Raw genomic sequence first — 22446 nt, forward strand, 5'->3', positions numbered from 1 at the left:
GTTCGCCCACCAATTGACCGCTGCAGATGGATGTTGTTTCACAATGGACCAAAGGCTAGCTTATTCGCCCGCAGTAGTGGGAAATTGGGGCCATTTTGGCAACTTGATAAGGCTGAGCTGAAGAACAGTGCTGTTTCCAGCCTCACTGCGTCTCGCTGGCCACTGGACTCCAAGAACGCTTCTGGAAACATAAAGCGACGATCCTTTCATTCCAGAAGAACCCCTCACCTTCAGGTGTGATAAAGCTGTCCACATCGTGCAGGGGAGTTGTGCTTTGGACGAAGACGCAGCTTTCGTGTGAAGGAGTGAGTCTGGTGAGTCTGTTGAGTTGCAGAAATCGATGAGTGTGCCGTCTAGGCTGAGAGGACCATAGGTAAGGCACCGAGTAGGGACTATGGCCCAATCATCAAGACCAAGTAAGGGCCAGTGTGATTGTAAGTTGCATTGTGCTGCAACCGAAGTGCATGAGTCCAATAAGGCACTGCGTGACAGAACAGGGGTTGATTGATGTGTAACGGAGCGGTAAGGTACTCGGCAACTGTGTGAGGGGGGTGTTGCTTGCCAAGGCGCTAATGGCTCAACAAGTGGGAACGGCACGTGATAGCACTCTTGAATGACATAATCCAGGGTCAAGAGGTGTGACTAATGGGCGAGTAGAGTTGCCAAGGCAATGTACGAGGTAATGACGGGCACGCCATGGCCTCAGTCGCCTTTACGATTCTCGACCCCCATTGGGCCTGTAGGTACATTATCCCTGGATCGAAACCTCAGCGCCATGGCTGTACCTGGTACAATGCCATTTTCTTCTTTTACAGATGCCACGCTACTTCTGAGCCGGCTATATGAGGTGTATTCATCGCTCTTAAACTCGCTGTCGGCCATTCCCAGTCCCATGAGACCGATACATACGATCAGATAGATCAACCGCTCTAATTGAAGGACCATCAGCAGTCTCGACTCCATGGACTTCTGCGCGACACGTCCCAATCAAACAAATACACCGCGGACACCAAAGAGCCCCCATGACAACGAACTCCATTCTTTAGCTGCAGTTGACGCCAAAGATACCCCCTTGGCTGTCTCTCCGGGCCGTCTGCGAAAACGAGAGTCTGACCGACGAAGCCAGCGGCAGGCCCGCGAACGCACCAAGGCGCACATCGCTCATCTGGAGGCCATAGTGGAAGAATTCCGACGAAGGGATGCCAGTGGTCAAGTCGCCGTGCTGATGAAGAAATTGACGGAACTGGAGCGTGAAAGAGATGCCCTGGTCAAGAACTTCCATGACATATGGAGCGTGGTGAAACCGTACTACTGCAAGTGGACAGCTGTTGATCTAGTACCGGACTGTGGTATTCGGGGAGGAGTAGTAGCGACGAGCCCGGCACAGGGGACTCAAGATGAGGGTTGTCGAGCAGCAACAGCAGACGGTGGTGACAGTCTTGTTGTCCAAAACACATATAGTTTTGATGACGGCACTACTACATCATTGCCGCCACCAATGAGTTCGGAGGAAGCCAGTGCCAATGTCGTCGAGAGTGAGGCTCTACCCAATAGCCTGACTACTCCTCAGCTCCCTTCCACCACAATCAAAACCCCTAGGCCTGTTGTCTTTTTCGGACCCGAGCGTGTCAAAGTGTCTTCTCCTGCGCCGACCCCAAGAGATTGTGGCGGCCGCGATCCTGTGAAAGAGGTCTATGTCAACTTCAGTCTTTCCAACTACGCCCCGGGCTGGGCCTATACCTCCCAACGATGCTGCTGTTGCCATGAGACGTGCCCGCCGCTGTCACAAGACAGACAAGATGGATCTATGTGGAGAGGCAACCAGTGGACATTTGCTAACGAAGTGCTCGGTGAGCGCCTGTCATGGGCAGAAGGGGAGATACTGCCCGCCACAGACATCGAGTCGGACGACGTGCCCATCCGCGCCCTGCTCGAGGGGTGGTCCTCGGTGGCGCAGCGCGGGCGGTTGCATCCCTCGTGGCAGATCCTGCGACATATCGACGAGACCCTCTTCAGTATGTGTCCGAATGTCGAACGGCTAGCCATTCTCCGCGCGATGCACACCCTCCTCCAATTCCACACCGAACCGACACACGGGCGCTATACTCGTCTACCGCCATGGTACAACACGAGACGACAGTGGCAACAGACCCGGAGCTATGCGATCGACTATTTCGCATGGCCCTCCCTGCGTGATCGCTTCATCCAGAACGAGCACCGATACTGCGGCAATGAGTTCTGGTCCCTATTTTGCAGCAGCGTCAAGATCCTCTGGCCGTATCAATTCCGTGATTGCTATGTCCAGGAAGAAGCCACTGGGCTATACAAGGTCTCGCCACTGTTTGACCAGAGACTACTTGATATCAATTGCTGGACCATGGGGCCCGACATCTTTCACCGATTCCCCGAGCTGTCTAGCGACATACCGGCTTTCAGTCCAACGCCGCACAGTTTGTCACAACCCGCTTCTAGGGGAGTAACAGGACTCGGAGCGAGGCCGGTGGGGCAGTCTGCTTTGTATACCACTGATACTTCTTCTTCTCTGAGCGAGATCGCGCTGACAGGTCAAGCTGATTGCGCCGACCCAAACCACAAGAAGGGCAACAAGTATCGTGACAAACTTTCAACGACGATAACAACTACCGTCCTCCCTAAGGATACTGCTGTGCATTACCCTCTAGAGATAACCCCGCCGGAAGCCTCACTCCAGAACTCCTTGGAAGGCCTATCATCAGCGTCCCATCAATACAATATCGGCGACTTGAGCCAAGCCATGGCAGTTGATGCGTTCATTAACGGCATTATCGACAAGGCGGATCTGGAGACCATCTGGCCCTCGGGTAACCTGTGTGGCTAATTTCATAAAGCACAAGATCAACGCAATTATGTGGCAGTTGAATGGCATCCCCGCCCCCTTTTCAGGCTGCAAGGCTGAGTCACGTGGTGTGTTCGCCGAATTCGACTGTCGCTTGACCTTCCTTTGAAAGAACCTCAGCATCTTGGCCTACTACCAGTACCGAGTACGGCGAGCGCATCTTGAACCTCCACTGGGGGGTTCTCGGCAATGTTGAGAAACAGTCACAACAGTCTTCCTGATGAATAAATACACCTCCCAAACTCGGTCAATAAAACGCTATGAAGAGCCTGTTGGAACTTCTTCGCGAGCAGTCAGTACTACGACGTTCAATCAGTGAAATCTACTTACATACCCTTTCGCAGCTTCCTCGATGTTGACCACCTCGAAAAGTTTTACCGTTTCTGCGTCCAAGGCTCTTCACAAACCTTTGGTCATATTTCCCCTCTACTTAGACAGAAGATAATCTGGAATCCAGACCACTGGGAGATTTGCGACATAGAGCGCACCTTGACGCTCCGTGGCACTTCATGCGAGACTCGAAATGCCATCGTCCTCACCACCCTAGCTCTCCCAGAGAACATGGTAGTTCTCGGAATAAACTCTTTGAGCGAGGACGCTTTCGCTGTTTACAACCACGATAGACAGGTCGTGATGCAGATCCCGCGAAATGCGGCCCCGTTGTTCGGGGTTTTATGCTATGCAGTACAACTCGTGGCGTATGAGCTTTGCCCGAGTGCGACGACCACCCTCTTGACTCCAGACTCGAGGGTGTGGGTCTCCCGTCGTTCCATGTTGAAGAGTTACTGCCCCGGGCTTCTGGACATTACTGTGAGCGGTGCCCTCGAAGCGGGCGAGTCTCCGCTCGACGGCATCTTACGTGAGTCCCTAGAAGAGGCGTCTCTGTCAGATACAGTGTTGCACGGCAGGCTTTACCCTTCCGGCGTCCTCAGCTACGTGGGGAGGGGCGGGGGAGAGTATGGCGAAGGCCATCCGTTCGCCCTACCCGAGATCGACTTTTGCTACCACGTCGGCCTCGCTCCAGGAGTGGCCCCGGTCCCGATGGACGGTGAAGTCAAATACTTTGCACTCTTGACTGTCTCGGAGATCCTAGACCGACTACGACGGGGTGAGTTCACGCCGTCGGCCACGTGCGTCCTCCTCGACTTCTTCATCAAGCGCGGCATTCTCAGCTTTGAGAACGAGCCCGACTATATCGAGATTGTCACGAGGCTGCATAGAGGGTTACACTATCCTACGTTATAAAACATTTTCTATACTTACCTCCAGTTGAACTGAAAGCCTGCACACATGGCCGTTTCCTCGTGACAATGGGGAAGAGAAGAGTACATCAAGGCGCTATCTGGGAGAGGCTTTATCCTGCCGTGCTCAGCTGTGCTGCTCTGCTTCTCATGCTCCGCAGCTTCCTCACAATCCCAACGCTCTGACTAGCTACAGTAGTCTTGCGTCTATGCATGCAGAGAGATTGCGTGTAATACATGGACCTCCGCTCGGAGTCAGAGCAGGTACTCAGAAGGCGCAGAAGGTATTGTTTCGACCCCTGTAAAAGGGATCTGGTAGGTATCACCTCGGATTCCATCTCTATCTATTCCTCAAATTAAAAACTCAATCTAGAGATAAAGCCCGGCTTCGTCCCAACACTGCAAGTCGTGAAAATCATCTCGTGGGTATCGTTAAAGGAAAAAAAGGCGCAAAAACCTAAGGCCGTGTCGAGTTTCCCATCCAGTACAATGCAATAGCAGTCCATGCTGCCCGCATGGCAAGTCACATAGCCAAACCAATCCCTTATCTGAAAACAGCCACCTCAGGCTGTGCTCAAATAATGCACCCAGACAGGAGCTCCTGTCCATATCCGAATTCAAGCCGTCTAGGCGTGTTCATGGATGAAGGTGCCCCAAAATGCATCTTCTGTGGTCTCACGTTCTGATTTTGTCGGCCGGGAGCCACTCTCTTTGTCGATCTCATCCCCCTCTCCATCGCTCAATGTTTCTGCATTGGCCAATGACCTTCCTTTGCCCTTGCCCTTCTCCCTGGCCTTCTCTTCCGAGCTGTCCTCTCGTTTCCGCTTCTTCACCATCAACTTCAGTTCTAGTGGAATCAAACCTCTGCCAGTTCCCGCGGTATCCTTCATATCCAGAGTTTTGCGGCAAACAGGACACACGCCTCTGGTCTTCCTAGATGTCGGCGCATTTTCTCTTCGTGATTGAATAGACCACTTCAGAGTATCAAGTATGCACCGGTGGCAAAACACGTGTCCGCAGGCCGTAGAAGTTGCATCGGTGGGTGTATCCATGCACACAGGGCACTTGTACGCGGTGAGTGCAGTACGGCCGCTTTCTGTTCCAGGGTTCTGAGCCAAGATGGCGTCTTGTCTCTGTTTGGCAAGAGCGGCGGATAGGGTGTCAGCGTCGGTAACGGTTGTCAAATCCACAGATTCGATCAAGGGATCCTCCGTCTCACCACCTGGCGTAGATGGCTGCTGATGCTGAGAAGACCGAGTGGCAGTGCTTCTCAGAGATGAGGAAGGAGGGGACATGGTCAACTGTGGAAGATCTTGGCTTTGGCTTTGTTCCTGCTCCGTACGCCGACGATGACTACTTCTAGCTTGAGTGCGCACCCAGTTCTGGTGGTTTTCTCGCTGACGATTTATTGCCTCCTCTTCCAAGACTGACGGTAGCCGTCCGTCGACAAGTGGGTGATTTGCGTCCAGACGATTTAGATAAACTCCAGAATTGGCTGGCCAAATTCCCAAGGGTGCAGGGATAATAGGGAGATTGTAGTCGAAGATGTGAGGACCGTAGACAGGTTCGCCAAGGTTGCTGAAGGGCGTGTATCGATAGGCAACGGGAGGATCGTGAGGATGTGTGGTCTGGGAGATGTACTGGCTTTCAGCCGAAGGTGAACTGTCTGATCTTCGTGGAGAGGTGTCGGTCTGCACCGTCGAGTCCGGTAGTTGCACAGGCACCTCACTGTCTGTCTGTACTATATTGGCTTCTTGAAAGGCTTCTTGCGCGGTTTGGATGGCGCGATTCGCGTTTTCGAGGGCGCGATTCAGATTCACGTCGTGGAAAGTGTCTTGGTGACTGGGTACAGGACGAGGGAGAGTAGCTTGCCTGCGTGAGGCACTATCTGGCATAGCATTGAAGAAGTCGCGGAAGAGCCTGGGCGAAGATCGACGTATAGGCTGTGGCGGGAGCTGTCGAGAGTAATGGTGTGGTGAATTGCGGACTGACTGTGGTAGTGGGAGAAGTCTGGGCTGGAGAGAAAAGAAGGAGGTGGGAGGATATGAAGAGCCAGAGCTCATGGTTAAACCCAGAAATAAATGGCTCGAACAAATCTCTAATACCCTCACAGGTCTGGGGATGTGACCCACAGGACAGATGATGAAGAAATGGTTAACTGATGGCGCAGTTCCAGAGTGGCAAGTCTTTGTCCATCCATCCTGTAATAATATCGCAGCCAATTGTACCGCGGTTGGTCCTGCCGCTTTATGGAGCGACTTACATAACTACGAGGTAATGCAGCCTCGTCGAACCCCAGACAAGGCTCGCCATAATAATCTATGATATGTCTCGTTTCATTGCCTCCTACAGCGCCAGGAATCACAAGACCCGGGTTGAGGATTGTTTACAAGTTCATCCTGTGATGCATAATTTTGCACTATCTCAAACATACCTTGAGCTTGACTCCACCAGGCTGGTGATAGACCCAACATTAGAGATATAGGGCAGCCCGAGTAAAACAGGTGTAGGGGCTGGCTTGTAGGAAGCGACTTTAGAGACTGGCGGTCACTGGTCCTCAGGGACTCATCAAGTACGCGCTTTATGCTAGTAACTCCAGCGCCAAGGTAGAATTATGTGTTTGCATTGCGCGTGCTAGCCCACTCACTCCCCCATAAAAATAAACAAACCGTACGTGTTCGAATCTCGTTGGGGGCTAAAAAAAGCCCTTGCATGGACTTTTCTCACGCACACATACAAAGTCCTTCAGCATATCCGACAAAAACTCTAACCTCGAAGCCCAACCCCCCGGTGGGAGTTGAGGTTCAGGTCGAGGGAAACCCTCCAGTTGTATAGGAGGGTTTTTTCCGCCGTTTCGTCAGGTCCTCTCCGGCCTCAGACAACCCACGCTCAGGGAAGCTGTTTATGGTCGCGGAACCCCCAGTTACCACACAGGTGATAACTGGGCTACCTCTCTGGGTAGCTTGCAGGGTCAGGGTAGTTACCTTCTAGGATTCTCGTAACCCCCAAGAGAAACTGTCCCATATCTGGTGGCCACACCCTCACGCCTCGACTAGCTCCTTCATGTGGTTCACTCGGTGTGTACCATCAGGAGGTCGAAACCCGGGATAGATATTGGGAATATTGGAGAGAATTCCGTGCTAATAAAATATATTACCACAACAAAGGCCTCGGCCAAATTGTTGGGGTGGGTCAATCAGGTGTCCAGAATTTTGCTCGACTTGGCGTAGGTTTATGTGTTCTGCCCCAGTATGCGGTATGGTAGGTCTGCCTATTCTCTTCCCCCGGCTTGTCACTTTGTTCGTCTGCCATCTTTCGGTTCTGCTTGTTCTCGAGAATCCCTGGCGATGAAGCTTCGACCAAATGTTTCCCTTCCGCGGGAGGGTGCATGGCGGCGGTCGCGCTATGCGAGGGTAGGTGGGTGTTCTTCCACCAGCTCGCTCATGGTTTCCCATGCGTGGTTCCGCGACCCGAAGGGCTTCGCAACAGGGCATTCCAGGGCCCAACGCGGTGCCTTTGATACCACGCCGCCGAGCTACCGTCATGGTGTTCCGTACTCGGCACAAAGGAATATCGATCAACAGCTAAACTTTCCTTGCTGTGCCACACACCTCGAAACTTCCTGGTAACTTGTCAGTGGCAGGAATGGTCTATCATTTCCAGAAGATCGTGTCTTCGATCACTACTGGCATTTTGTTCTGCGCAACAACCAGAGGAGAGAATGAGCATTGAGGTTGGAAGAAAGATTCTCATAATTTCTTGGCCTCGGATGGTGATATCCGAGATCAGCCTCTCAGCCCCTTTTGACTGATAGCCCCCAGATGGATGTCCTCTGAGGATACTCAACACTTGATAACACATAATTGGTTGGAAAATCCATAGGAAAACATGATGCGAGGAAATTTCACCAAAATTACGCAGACAAAAATCGATATTATACCCGTTCTGCTACCGCCTCAATATATCGTTCCGCCCCTTGTTTTGTATCAAGCAGTTCCTTGAACCATGATCTAATGTCCTGACCGATATCCCCAGTAATATCTGAGACAATCCCGAGCGTCTCGATCTCTGGGCCGCTGACGTGTCTGCCTTGATATCTATTCATAAACCAGCCGTCGCCGGAGCGCTGAAAGACCGAATCGTCCTCGTAATTCCTTGCAAAAAAATGAGAATTTTTGTCGTCATCTAATGTGTTTTTGCCCATTCCCGGTACCAATCCAAACAGCCACTGTTCGCCACACTTGCACTTGTCTTGATGTGCATACCACTCAAAATTTGCTTGACGACGCCCTCGACTTTCTTGCCATTTGTTGTGACCGGGATATCAGGACACTCGTCCACGATCTTCGGTACATGACGCGCACTCAACTCCTTCCGTATCATGGTTTGGATATTTTGTACCAAGTCCTGTGAAAAGGACTGGCCTTTAGACATTTTGAGAAATAGCACGACAACTTCATCCGTGTCTTGCTCGCGCTTTCGCCCGATGCATAGCGCATCTTCCACTTCTGTACTGAAATGCTTGAGAAGGACGTTGTAGATCTCGCTGGAGCCGAAACGGACACCCATCGGATTGAGTACGCCGTCGGATCTGCCCAGCATCCAGATGCCACCTGTCGATGGGTTGAAGCGTACAAAATCGCCGTGGTGCCAGATCGGATGGCCTGTTTTGGGATCAGTAAACACTTCAAAATATGACGACTTATATCGCTTTTCGCCGCTCGGGCCAGGCGGCCAGAACATGCAAGGTTGGCAAGGGAACGGGACAGTGCAGACGAGCTCTCCTGCTTGGCCCGTCGATGTTATATCTTGGCCATCTGCGGAGAAAGCCCTGATCGCCATACCGAGACCACGACATTGGATTTCGCCAGAGTGCACCGGCAACACTGGACAAGGAGCGCCGAACAGAGAAATTATGTCTGTTCCTCCTGTTATAGAACCAAGAAGTATTCCTGGATGAGGGGCTGGAGGAGATAAATTCTTGTAGACGTATTCGAAAGTACTGGGCGCCAGGGGTGAGCCAGTAGAGAAGATAGACTTCAGAGACTTGAGCGTGGCGCTTTGGGGAGATGCCTCTCTAGGTAGAGTCTGAGACTGTTCCAAGACGGACAGATATTTGGCGGAAGTGCCAAAGTGGTTGATTTCAAGCTCATCAATCAGAAGTGGCATGCTCATCTCCTTGTGCGGATGAAATGGAGAGCCGTCGTACAGCACTATAGTGGCTCCGCTCGCCAAGCCTGATACAAGCCAGTGCCACATCCTAGCATTCATCATGTCAGCGTTCGAAAAAAGGGGGACCGTGGACGGTGGAGAGTGTCGAAAAGCTTCAGCGATTCATGGCCAGCGCCCTGGGGAAAACTCACATCCAGGTCACCGTAGAAAAGTAGAACACCTTCTCGAGTGGTTTGACATCACAATGGATCTGGTGTTCCTTCTTGTGTTGCAGTAGAGTCCCCAGTGATGCATGGACAATCGGCTTGGGGACACCAGTGGTGCCGGAGGAGTACAGGATATAAACAGGATGGTCCGGAGAAAGGTAAGTAAAGCGGAGTGGTCGTGATGCATCACCCTTGGCCCAGAAGGAGGAATATGTTTCGACGACCTTGTCTGGGTTTCCGTTTATAGACGTGATGTCAAATAGGTGGCCGGGAACGGTTTCGAAAATAACCAAGTTCTTAAGTGACGGTAACTCTGAAATGACCTGCGATACTTTGGCATGTGTTTCATGGATCTTTCCGTTGTACGTGACCGCATTGTCGGCAAACAGAATCACTGGTTCAATTTGGCGGAGTCTGTCGAGAACGGCGTGTACGCCTGTGTCTGGACTGACGCCCGACCATATTGCACCCAGAGAGGTCGCCGCTAGCATAGCAACCACCGAGTTGGAGTGGTTGGCCAGATAACCTGCAACTCTGTCTCCCTTTTTGAGCCCATGTCTCTCCATTGCCGCAGCACACTTGCGCACCCGTTCTCGCAGCTCCGACCATGTCACCCGCTCACGCGTGTTCTCTGTGGCCGCGATAATAGCAAAAGCATCATCAGGGGGGTTCGAGCGAGGGAACAGCAGGTTCTCAGCGAAGTTCAATTCGCAACCAGGGAAGAAGGCAGGCTTGGGAAACATTGGAGCCGATTCATCCAGCACCTGGTACACATGTTAGCTGGCGTCAATTGTTCTGTGTTGCCAGGGTTCAACCTACAGAGTCATACTGCTTGTTGGCCTTGATACCTGTGTAATGCCAGATCTCCTCCCAGAAAGCACTGGGGTGGTCGACACTCCATCGCCAAATGTCATTGTAAGAGGCTGTAGATACGCCGAATTTGTTTGCGACATGCTGCTGAAAAGCGTAAAATTCTGTCGATTCGGGACGAGGGTGTCTCCAGAGTTCTACGCTGTCCTTCGACTCACCTTTTGTCCCGTTTGCAGCCATTCCAGGCAAATTTGGTGAGAGGAAAGAAAAATGTTGTGAATAGTCATTGAAAAGGGACTAGCCTGCGATTTTGTTTGGGGGAATGAGTGGCCGCCAAAACTCCGATTTGCTACGAGCCTCGGCGGGCAGCGACAATCTGACCGTTGGCCGCCGTTGACGGAATTCTGTCCGACGACTAGGATTCATTCCGACCAGCGTCACTTTGCTCGTGCTGCCGTTTTGATAAGCAGCCCTGTCTACTGAAAGACAAGGTCGAATGAAAGATGGGAAAGAAGTGTTTTACGAGGTAGGTGATCTCCAAGACACAGAGTTCGAGCTAGAGTGTTGTGCACGATCTAGCCCATCCTGTTAAGAAGAAACATGAGCAGTAACTTGTAGCTTGGGACCCTTCCCCCGTCCACGTTGATATGTCGGGATTTCGCCCATCATTGCTCGGAGCTCGCGAGGAAACCACACACAAGAGCAGATATCCGTCTAAAATGATCAGTCACGGACAATATTTCTGCATGATGATGCCAAGTTGCCATATCCGGATTAGCATATATCCACCAGAGTCGTTTAGCCAATGAGACCCGGGTGCAATCTATCTGCAAATTCTACCACACTTCGGGGCCACTTCCCCCTCTTAGGTTTGAGTTTAGCCGGCTGTTGCCCCTGATGCCCCCTATTCGCTTGGGCGCATAGCGCCTACGAGGCTCCCCTTCCGTCACCCCTGGGTCCGGTCTTCGTTGAAACGAACGCCGACAGGCTGTCCTGGTGTACATGTAATTTCGCACCAGCCCCCGAAATGGGTTCCAGTCCTCTCAATCAAACCACCTGGGGCTTGTCAGCAAAAATCTTTCTCTGTTTCTAGCTTCGCGTCGTTTTCGTGTTATGTGCACCTCTGCTGTCCTAGCCGTTGTCTCTCTTCCTATTCTGCATCCTTTTTCCTCAACTTTATACCGCACACCTCTGGCTTCCCGATCATCGTCGCTCTCCGCAAAAAGGCATCGGGTCCTGCGGCTGAGGACGGGCGGTTCCTGCAAGGGACAAGCTCTTCGTGTCCAACCGCAGCGTGGCGGATCAGGGCGGAATATCTCAGTCATCCGGTCACACCGGCGCTGAGTTTCTCCTTCGTCATATGCTCAACCAACTCATGATTCCTTGTTACAAGCGCGGCGGGAAAATCGCAGCGGCAATCTGAGCTTCTATCGGGAACTGACAGTCAAATTTCTACTGCGGCATCCCCCTCCTACTCTTCCAGTTCACATCTGTCGACCACCTCTTTCGACCAACCTCCTTCGCAAGCAAGTGTACAAGGATTTGCTGCCGAGCCCCTCCTCTCGAAAACCTTTCCCTTTTCTCCTCTCGCTACACCGCCACACTGTCCACGCTATCCATTGGAGAAAAAGGAGGAACTCGAAGACATTCCCGTCTGTTGCGCTTACACAAAACGTCGGTGTCTTATCTCGAAGAACCGGTTGTCGTCAACAAACTGAGCAGCTCTTGATACGATCCTTTTGGCCATGCCTCGTCGAGTGTCCGGCTCCCTCCTCAGCAGCTCACCTCCGACCCCCTGGCCGTCCTTTTCGCCGTCTGAAAAGGGCGGCAGCCTCGTCAACAAGACCTCTCAAAAAGCAAACAAAATCGCACAGTTCTTTTCCACGTCACCAAAGACAAAAGAAGCTCAGTCAGCTGCTGCTGCGCTGTTGGCAGCCAGCAAAGCTCAGGAGCAGGCATTTCTGGCTTCTGGCTCGCCTCCAATAAGCACACCCTCGCTTTCGCTCCCTAGCATCTCCTTGTCAACGGCGCGTGCAGACTCTGCAAATATGGACGAACCACCCACCACTCTTTTCCAGCCGCCTTCTCCGGCTGAGACGCGAAAACTGGCTCGACAACACGCCCAGTTCGGGCCGTTGAACTCCCAGTCTCACAGATACACAAGTCGACACCCAGGGGGCGAGTTTCCTGAACCAATCATGGACGAACCTCCCTACTACTATCTTTTGACGACATACATCTCCTATCTGATTCTCATAATATTCGGACACGTTAGAGATTTTTTTGGCATGAAGCTGAAAGAAGACAATTATCGACACCTCAAGGCACGGAATGGCTATGCGGCCCTCAACAGTGATTTTGATAATTTCTACGTCCGACGACTGAAAATGCGCATCAACGACTGTTTCAACAGACCCACCACCGGAGTTCCCGGGAGATACGTTAATTTGCTAGATCGAACGTCGGATGATGGAAACGTCCATTTTACCTTGACAGGCACCACAACCGAAACTTTGAACATGAGTTCCTACAACTACCTAGGCTTCGCACAATCCGAAGGTCCCTGTGCCGATTTCGTCGAAGACACAATCAGGAGGTGTGGGCTTTCAACAGCTAGCTCACGAAGCGAGGTGGGTACCTCTGAGCTGGCTATCGACTGCGAGAATCTCATCGCCGAATTCGTTGGCAAGGAGTCTGCAATGGTCTTTTCAATGGGCTTCGGTACCAATGCTTCCATTTTCCCTGCCCTGGTTGGGAAAGGTGACTTGATCATCTCGGACGAACTCAACCATGCATCAATCCGATTTGGTTCCAGGCTTTCCGGGGCAATGATCGCGTCGTTCAAGCACAACGACATGAAGGATCTTGAGGGCAAGCTCCGTGAGGCCATTTCTCAAGGACAGCCGCGAACACATCGACCTTGGAAGAAGATCCTCGTCGTTGTGGAGGGCCTGTATTCGATGGAAGGTACAATGTGCAATCTTCCAGGTCTCGTCAGGTTAAAGAAGCGATATAAGTTCAACCTCTTTGTTGACGAGGCCCATTCGATTGGCGCTCTGGGGCCGCGAGGCAGAGGTGTCTGTGACTACTTTGGGATCCACCCCGCGGAAGTTGACATTCTGATGGGTACTTTGACCAAATCATTCGGTGCCAATGGAGGATATGTAGCTGGTGACAAAGCTGCCATTCAGAAGCTGCGACTCTCCAACGCCGGCACCGTCTATGGCGAGACTCCTGCTCCCGCGGTTCTGGCACAGATTATTGCCGCTCTCAAAATCATCAACGGCGAGCTCATGCCGGGCCAAGGTGAGGAGAGATTGCAGAGGATCGCATTCAACTCCCGCTATCTTCGACTGGGCCTCAAGCGTCTCGGGTTCATCGTCTACGGTCATGACGATTCGCCTATCATTCCACTTATGCTCTACAATCCAGCCAAGATGCCCGCCTTCTCTCACGAGATGCTCAAGCGCAAGATATCGGTTGTCGTTGTTGGATACCCTGCCACACCTCTAATCTCCTCACGAGCACGGTTTTGCATCTCGGCTGCACATAACAAGGACGATCTCGACCGACTCCTTGCCGCGTGCGACGAGATTGGCAATGTCCTCCAGCTCAAGTTTGCGAGCGGCATCGCTGGCGGTGCTCCTCCTCTTCCGGAAGGCGTTACTTGGGAGATGGAACAAAGCCGGAAACGTCTGGAAAAGCACGACAAAGTTGCCAAGTCATTGGTGGTGACACCTCGATGGAGCTTGGAAGAAATCATCAAACGTGGCGTTCAAGATGTCAAGGTACCGCTGCGGTAACGTTTCGGCCGCGGAATGGCTTTCGTCAGTCAATTCAGTCTGGCACATGGACGCATATGTGTACAACACTTAATGAGCAGGGAATACAAGCGATTGCAAAATCTCCGATTTGAGATTTGGGACAATTAATTTCGACCAAACCGACGCGACAGAGCCGATTGTACATAGAATTTGGGTCTCTGAAAAGGGCGTCAATGAGGATCTGCAGCCATCGGTTTTGTCAGGCTGGGGGTAGCATTTCAATGCCCACACAGAGCGAGGAGTTTTGACGGCGACGATCATTGCCCCTATGTTGGGTCAGAAAGAGGTTCGCGTCATCTGAACGATACGTTTTATCGATAGCCAAACCCTAATACCATGCACCATCACAAGTTCAAGTCTGTTGCCTTATGTTCTCTAGTCGCTTCCCTTTCTCTTTCCACCAAACCGAGTGTACGGGGGGAAATTCACATGCACAGTACGAAAGTGAGGCGAGAGATCTGGGAACCCGTTACCTTGCGATCGGGCGTCACGCAGTACTTGCATGAACGTCCTCTTCTTTTCCGGTTCGCCCGTCTGTGCGCCGAGCCTTTGACGTGCTATGTCGCGCAGGACACAGGACATTCCCTTGGTATGCTGGAATCTCCGGAGGCCAATGAGAGGGGATTGCCCTGTTGCAACATGGCCTGAAATGGCATGAAAAGACGAGACAAAGCACAGGACTTTCTCCTCGATGGACTCGATGACGGGATGCCAGGTAGCTGGCTGGAGAGAGAAGGGAAGTACCGAGTATTGCCTCCCGCGTCAATGGCCTCGGAAACCAGACCTGGTTAGGCTGGCCAGCGCATTTCACACCACCTCGAATGTTTGTACTGTGTAGTCGGGCAATCGACTACCGGAACGTTCTCGGGGTGCACCTTGAACAGACAAGGCAGCAAGGACAGGCTCTGCAAGCAGGTCAGCACTATTGAGTCAAGTCTAGTGGTCAAAAACAGCTAGTGGGTGTTGTCAATACGAAGTGATGGTGTGGACGGAAGGGTCTGAGCAAAAAAGTGTCAGTGAGTTCGCGCGTGTTTCCGTGCGGGACGAAGCGTGGTCGGCATGATCCATCATCAGCAACTTTGTCCTGTGGCGCATGCTAGAAATGAGAGTCGTTTGTTCGTGGCCGTTTGGTGCCAGAGAAGCTCGTTGTCGAAGAGACCTTTGGCAGCATGCAAAGAGGGGCAATGTCACGTGGTGGAACTTTTGAGGTGGAGGCGAAGGCGCAGGCGCAGGCCGTGAGCAAAGGCAGCACCGAGTAATTAGTCTTGTCTTCTGTCTTGGTGGTGGCGGTTTGAATCTCTTCCTCTTCTCCCATGCTGCTTCATTTGGTCTCATGTTCTCTACCCACCCTTAGCAATGGCCGCCATCTTTTACGCCCCCTTATTTCCTATTTCAACAAGCTCTGGCACGCGAATCCTTACGCGCCCGACTGCAATGATGACCGAACATGAGCCTGGACTGCCATGATCACAGATACCCCGTATGCTCATGACTGACCGTGAGACAAATGTTTCTGATTCGTTCTCATCATCCTCCATTTCAATCTCTCCCTAACCACGCTACTGCACCTCCTGCATCCCCTTCAGCGAGGGAGTAGCGACACCGCCGTTTCAGAGCACCGACGCTGTCCTCTCTCGTTCATTCCTCTGCTTGCAGCCTCCAAGGGCCCCGCAAATCACGTCCCGCACGTTCCCGTTCCTCGGAGCTAATGCCACCAAGAGAGGTATGGCTCTGAAGGAGCCCTTGAAGAGGAGCCAATGTGGCCCATGCTTGATCTGCAAGGCAACCATCACGAGCATTCTCTTGGTCTCCTACCTGCTGAGAAAAAGGGCGGTTCTGCCACACCAGTCGGGGGTAACTTGTCTTCGTCCACCTACGAATCCCTCCCCTCCTCTCTTGACTCAAACAGAAGTCGGATGCTGCTTAGCTGGCTAACCCATTGGTCGAGCACTCACTCTGTCGAATTGCAAGCTCAATTGAATCTCTCTGGCGTTCCTCTGGTGTTCCATTTACCTTGCGTTGCCGCTGCATATCATTGCCCCATTCCCCGTTGTGTTGCCCCACCAGACTTCCGTTCTTCCTGCACACCGTCTGTTTACTTGAAGTATCTCTTACAAGACGCATCCTCACACGCAACAGACTGCGCCTGGCTTGTCCAGCTTTGCGGCTTCCTTACCCGCAACTATGGAACCACCAATTCCACCTGACCACCATTTCGCTCCAGTTGATCCAGACATTGGTGTTCTCCGCGACCCGTATGAAGAGCGCTTCGACGATCGCTTCGTCGAAGAGCCTGCTTTTGTTGAAGAGAGGGCGCCGAGTGTCCAGCAACGCTTTGACAGAATGACAATGGAAGATAACCCAGAAGAGATGCGCCCTCGCGCGGAACGGGTTCGATCTGCTGACGTTTTACCTACCTCACAAGATTATCTGTATTATCGCCTATCCAAGCGCGGCGACGATTGGAGCTCATGTGTCAAAAAGCCCATCAATGCGCCGGTGGACGAGATTGAGCGGAAGGCCAGGAGGGGCAAAGGTGGCGATGGTCCGGTGTTAGATCAGCTGACTCGTATGCCCACACTCCGCCGAAGCATGCTTGATGAAGTGGTCCGAAAAACCAATGACCAGGAGGCAGCAGATGCCCGTTGGGAAGTGGTCTATATCAAGTCCAAAAGAGTACAGACCAGAAAGGGCAGAATGGAAGTTCCGGAGATGGATGTCATTCTGGCCCGAAGTAGAGACAGGTCAAGGTCAAGGGCCAAGTCATATGGTGGCGAGAAGGTGAGAAAAGTTGAAGCCGTCCGAGAGAGGAGACACGCCAACGACAACTATGGCCGTGCAAGGAAAGATTCGGTTCTCGACAAACTGGAGGACCCTGTCGCCAACCTGCCGCTTTTTGAGGCGGACGGAACTCCACGAGACGAACTTGGTCCCATGCACTTCAATAACGCCAACCTTCCACCATACATCGCGAGAGAGACGCCATTGGGGTCCAAACCCGAGCAGAAGAAGGACAAGGCGGAGAAGAAGCGCAGCAAGTCTCGCAGCAAGTCGCGAGATAGGGGTGCTGTTCATGACGAAGATGGTGTCTATGTGGTGCCTGAAGTGCAAGATTTTGCCACCGATGCCGTGGACCCTGCTCCTGTGGACGCCGTATTTGTTGAGGGCACAGCTGATCATCGTGGCCGTCGAGGACAGTCACCACATGAGCACCCGGTAGTCGTTGTCGACGGGGAAGCCCGAAGATCTCATTCTCGACACAGGGTGCCGGTGGAGACTCGTTCCAAGTCTCGGCGCCGAGAGTCTGTACATTTTCCAAACCAGCATACTCAGCAGTATTTTGATGGGGGGTATGCCTCCTCGGAAAACAGTGATACTAGCCACTATGGCTTTGTCGCCGAGTACGCAGAAAGCTCCAATACCTCCCTCGGCACGCCTGGAGGGGTGCCTCGCCGAGGAAGCCTGGTGTATAGCCAGAGTCGTCCCGACGTTGTGTATAAGAAGCACCATCCTGGCCCAAGCAGGAGACAGTCCTATGTCGAACGACCATATCATGGTGAGCAACAGGTTATCGTGCCAGCCATACCACGTCGAAACTCTTACGTTGTGTATGACCAACGGCCATCTGAGACGCGCCACGAACGTCATCCCCGACTCATGAGGCAAGCGACAGCGCCCATCCCCGAAGATAGGCAAATCATCCACCGCGATTTGACTCGACGAGCGAGGGAGCCGGATTTCGTTCCCATTCGTCGGTACACCACTCATGAGTCAGCCATGCCAATTGTTCACTATCACCATACGGAGGATGAACACGATGTTTACATTCGCGATGAACTCGACCGCCAAAGTGTCCGAGTCGAGGACTATCAGCGCGATCGGGTCCTCGAGGATCATTTAAGTCGACGCGAACAACAACTGACTGCTCGTGAGAGGGAGCTGGAACTCCGAGAAGACGAGCTAAGGCAGGCCAAGAGACAGCGCGAGGTGACAGGAGAACGAGAATATTACGACGACAGAGATCTCCGGAGAGAGAGGAGGGAGACCAGAAAGCTTTATTACGATGCAAGAACAGGGGAGCACTTCTTCTACAATGATTAGTGTTAAAGCGCAACCCCAGCCCACCTCTCTGCCACTTGAATCCGGAGGTGTTTGCGGTTGCAGGCGTCGCTGTTTAGATTTGCGGGTTTCGGTCATTTCCAAACGCATTGTGGTCGTGCCAGTACGGATTGGCACAGCATAGGAGAACCATTGTTCTCGAAGCAAGAAAAAGCCAGGATTCTCCTTCTCTTACCCGCCTTTATTTCTTATCTGTACATGGAGAAGTCGTCCTTACGACTCGCAACTACCTGGGTGAAGGAGGAGAAACCATGAGCTGCCATGCTGGGCAGGAACAAGAATTAGAACAGAGCATACGATACGGGAAGCCTTGAGCGGCCTCAAGATGATGGCCGCATGGGACGAGATGAGGTGGGCTACAGCACAACCAGCGCATGAATGCATGGAGATTTGGAGCGCATGTTGATCACGCTCCATGGCTCATTCAAGGGTGCTGTGTACGAGACGACTCGGATATGAATGTCACCGCTGGATTATCTTGTTTTTGTTGTTGACCCTTCTCGAAGATACCCCGTTGTTGGTTTTTGGCGAGCCGATTGAGAGTTGTGATGAGCACTTTGTATTGTTTCACTGCCATGTGTTGCAAGGGCCAAAATGGAATGAGTGATACGAGATGACGTGACGCTTTGGGTTGATGTCTTGTCTGTGCGATGTCTGTGGGATTATTGATTGGGAAGCATGAAAGAGCGAGCATACAAATTGTTTGAAGGCTCTCGGAAGTCCTGATTGAAGCGTGGCTGGGTCCAGGTTGATCTGTGGACGGACAATATTGAGCAAGAGCGTGAGCAAGAGCGTGAGCATGAGCGTGAGCATGAGAGCCAGACTGAGACTATCACTGCCACTGGCAGTGTGATTACGAGTGCGAGAGTGCGAAGCAGGGACAGAGGACTGTGCTCCAAAAGCCTTTGATTGAATAACACTGTCGATTTTTTCAAGGTTAGCCTCTCCTCCTTTTTCATCACTGGGTACCTACCTACCTAGTACCTCGCTACCCCAGCCCCAGGGGCAAAGTGACTCCTGACCCCAAGTCCCTAGGAGCTGGCTCACTAACTTGCCCTTGTAATTGGAGATCTCCAGTAGACCCTGTCGTCCCCCGTCTACATACCTACCTGACGGAGTACGGTACCGACCACGTGGTAAACGAACCTCCACCCGGCATGTTTCCCTCTTTTGGGGACCAAAAACAAACCACGTGGTCTTCTCCCTACGAGCTGGCTAGGTATGTACCGAGTAGAATCCAGCACTTCTATCTGTTTCACCTACCTATGTACAGTGTTCTCGTGACTCGTAGTGGTATAACTCGGTATTCCGAGATATGCCCTCCCCTCTTTACTCCAACAAGAGAAACAAACCCTCATGGCCCGACGGGTGTAGCTCGGGTGAAAAGTCCTGGGTTTTGTACCGCCGCCATGGGAGAGAGTGTGTGCTCTGTACCGAGTATGTGTGGGAGGATGAGTGAGAGTGTGTAAGAGAGAGAGGGGGAGAGAGAGAGAGAGAGAGAGTCTCTTGTGGATGCTCCTGCAACGTTGAAACAGAGCGAGGGGATTACATCACAATCACAATCACAATCACATGGGGTTTTCACGTTTCACGGTATCAAAAAACGTATGAGAAAGAGAGAGAGGAAAAAAGGGAGCATCCACCTGTTTGGTACCGAGTACCCAGTCAGTAGCTTCAAGGGTCCTTGTAATCACGGAATAATTGTGTTTTTCTGTAAATGCTCATTTCTCTCCGAGATGTTGTTCTTGATAACACTATCCCAAGGCGTCCTAAGGGAGGAAAAAACGTACAAATCATCCCCACCCGTGGAAGATGGTCAGGAGAAGGTCCGCTTGGGAGATATTTCGTTCGGGGAATGGAACCGAAGCGGAGCGCAAACCACTAGAACGGCGGTTGATAGAGAGAGAAAAGCCGCATTCCTTGATTAGATTTCTGGCCTCGGAGCGTCTGACCAATGAATGGTACAAGAAAGTTACGTTGTCGTCTTCTCCGGCTGCTCCGCATCCACAGCCTTGTTCTCGTGGTGGTGTTCCCCCAGGATTTCCTTTTCCATGTGCACGGCCGTGTGATTCGTCAAGTATTCCGAGGCGTCCTTGATGAAGAGGGCGGTAATGATGGCGATCACGCCAAAGGGAATCGTGCTGTAAAAGACGCGTTGGTATGCGTATCCATATGCCGACTTGTAGGCTTCCGCGGTCGCTGAGATGAGAGCCGGAGAGGCACCCTGAATTTTCGCAAATGCGTCGGGGATTCCTTTCGCGTTGTTCGACACGGCCGTCACGAGGCTTTTAACCGCGGCTTCGTCGCCCTGGAACCCGTTGGCCGTCGCGGCCTTCACAATGCGCGGGACCAGTTGACTGTTGAGAACGCCATTTCTGATGGTGTTGAAAATGGCGATACCGACGCTGCCTCCTGTGTTGCGGAAAGTGCCCACCAATCCCGACGCGATTCCGAGGTCTTTGTGTGGCACATGCAGACCGGCAACCACGTACGAACAGAGAGTGATCCACGAGAAACACATCATGCCGAAAAGTTGGAAGATGACCCATGCCGTCTTGTGGTGCGGTATGATTCCATAGGCATACAGAGCCGAGAACAGGGTCTGTAGGAAGAGGGCGAAGACGATTTGAGCCCGGATGTTCTTGATTTTGTGAATCAACGCAGGTAGGACTGCTCCTCCAATGAATTGACCGACACCGTTCGGGATCAGAGCGACTCCGAGCTTGATCGGATCGCTATCGTAGACCGACTCGGTGGCTTGAGGTAGCAAGGAGACCATGGCGAAAAAGACCATTCCCGAGACGAAGAGCGCTACCAGCAAGATGGTGAATTCCCGGACCATGCGGAAGATGTGGAGTGGCATCAATGGGAGCTTCGGTTTCATGGTCCAGTCATAGACAAAGGAGCCAATGAATGTCAAAGCTCCAAGAACAATAGGCGCTACCACCGAGGCAGAATGCCATGCGTGGCCTTCTTCGCCAGCCCAACTCATTCCAATGAGGAAAACAGTCAAGCCACCAGCGTAGAGCAAGTAGCCCACAAAGTCCAGCTCCAGGAACTCTTCCCATCTGGTCTTGTCGTAGTCTTTACGTGGGCGAGCCGGTGGGAAGTAGAAGATGGCCGTCCCAACCAGACAAACAGCGGAGTAGATGATAGATAGGTAGTAAACCCACCGCCACGTCGCGTGTTCGTTGAGCTGATTTGCAATGAGAGTCGCAAGCAGACCCCATGGGAGAGTGATGCAGAATTCAGTCCATGCCAAGCCCATTCCACTATTTTCCAAGTCAGCGATTGCTCGAGGGAGAGGTTTTCCGCAAAAGGCAGAAAGACAGCTGTGCGGAAGTGAACGTGGAAAGTTGAGGACTCACCGGTACTTGTTAGGCAGAATTTCGGGAATGCCGGCGTAAGCAACAAAGATCAAACCAGCACCGAAGCCGACAATGGCAGACCCAGCAATAACATGCTTGGTGGTTTGAGCAGTGGCCGCGACAATACCGCCAACAATATTGAGGCCTTGTCCGGCCATAATAACGTAGCGACGACCAAATATGTCGCTCAGACCGCCGCCGAGGGACATACTCACTGCTGAGGTGGTTGCCCAAGAGGAGGCGATCCAGCTGATCGGTTCCAAATCACCCAATGCGGTGCCGATTGGGACCAAAATGGACGATGCCAGGAGGAATGCAGTTGAAATGCATCCCGCGAAGGACAAGCCCATGAACTATATCGCACCATTTGGGTCAGCCAACTCCAACACAAGGATCAGGGTAAGGGCGGTTCTTGTTCTTTGAAACTTACAAAGACGGCCATGATCGTTGACCAAGTGACACGCGGAGGACTCTCAGGGTTGTCCTCGAGAGCAGCTCGATGAGGGTCATCCTCAATGTCCTCGGTGCTCTCATTTCGAATCGCCGCCACTTCGCTATGCCTTGGGACAGCCTCTATCTCCTCGGTCTTATTGGCCATCTCTTTGTTCGCAGCTTCTTCTGACATGACGTTCACAGTGCTATGCTTCCTCGAGGATGAGAGGAGAGTGTCTCTAAAGGAGATGATCAGACCACATATCAGGCGGATATGGGATGTATTTGCATTTGAGACCCCAGACCCCAGACAGTCATTCCGGGGAAAGGACGGGGACGACCCACGACACAGGCATAACTTGGGTCCAGCTGGATTCGGACGGCCTGGCTCCGTGGCGC

General features: G+C 52.4%; 7 protein-coding genes across 7 annotated transcripts; 4 read left to right on the forward strand and 3 right to left on the reverse strand.

Moving 5' to 3' along the window:
- Positions 1-961: 961 nt before the first annotated feature.
- Positions 962-2857, forward strand: AYO20_03120 (hypothetical protein; the record flags this gene model as incomplete). Its single annotated transcript, XM_022641423.1, has 1 exon — positions 962-2857. One exon carries the CDS (start codon positions 962-964, stop codon positions 2855-2857), a length of 1896 nt encoding a protein of 631 aa, XP_022502625.1.
- A 278-nt stretch (positions 2858-3135) lies between these two features.
- AYO20_03121 (hypothetical protein) lies at positions 3136-4120 on the forward strand (the record flags this gene model as incomplete). The annotated part of the gene is made up of 2 exons (XM_022641424.1): positions 3136-3167; positions 3220-4120. The coding sequence occupies 2 exons, from the start codon at positions 3136-3138 to the stop codon at positions 4118-4120; spliced, it is 933 nt and encodes a 310-aa protein (XP_022502626.1).
- Positions 4121-4742: 622 nt separating this feature from the next.
- Positions 4743-6179, reverse strand: AYO20_03122 (hypothetical protein; the record flags this gene model as incomplete). The annotated part of the gene is made up of 1 exon (XM_022641425.1): positions 4743-6179. The coding sequence occupies one exon, from the start codon at positions 6177-6179 to the stop codon at positions 4743-4745; it is 1437 nt and encodes a 478-aa protein (XP_022502627.1).
- Positions 6180-8301: 2122 nt separating this feature from the next.
- On the reverse strand, positions 8302-10544 carry AYO20_03123 (hypothetical protein; the record flags this gene model as incomplete). Its single annotated transcript, XM_022641426.1, has 4 exons — positions 8302-9376; positions 9480-10258; positions 10314-10468; positions 10523-10544. The coding sequence occupies 4 exons, from the start codon at positions 10542-10544 to the stop codon at positions 8302-8304; spliced, it is 2031 nt and encodes a 676-aa protein (XP_022502628.1).
- A 1505-nt stretch (positions 10545-12049) lies between these two features.
- On the forward strand, positions 12050-14107 carry AYO20_03124 (hypothetical protein; the record flags this gene model as incomplete). The annotated part of the gene is made up of 1 exon (XM_022641427.1): positions 12050-14107. One exon carries the CDS (start codon positions 12050-12052, stop codon positions 14105-14107), a length of 2058 nt encoding a protein of 685 aa, XP_022502629.1.
- Positions 14108-16312: 2205 nt separating this feature from the next.
- On the forward strand, positions 16313-18229 carry AYO20_03125 (hypothetical protein; the record flags this gene model as incomplete). Its single annotated transcript, XM_022641428.1, has 1 exon — positions 16313-18229. One exon carries the CDS (start codon positions 16313-16315, stop codon positions 18227-18229), a length of 1917 nt encoding a protein of 638 aa, XP_022502630.1.
- A 1990-nt stretch (positions 18230-20219) lies between these two features.
- AYO20_03126 (hypothetical protein) lies at positions 20220-22240 on the reverse strand (the record flags this gene model as incomplete). The annotated part of the gene is made up of 3 exons (XM_022641429.1): positions 20220-21519; positions 21616-21968; positions 22046-22240. 3 exons carry the CDS (start codon positions 22238-22240, stop codon positions 20220-20222), a joined length of 1848 nt encoding a protein of 615 aa, XP_022502631.1.
- Positions 22241-22446: the final 206 nt, after the last annotated feature.

The sequence above is a fragment of the Fonsecaea nubica genome, assembly GCF_001646965.1.
Source record: "Fonsecaea nubica strain CBS 269.64 chromosome Unknown Scaff14, whole genome shotgun sequence".
Taxonomy (NCBI): Eukaryota; Fungi; Ascomycota; class Eurotiomycetes; order Chaetothyriales; family Herpotrichiellaceae; genus Fonsecaea; species Fonsecaea nubica.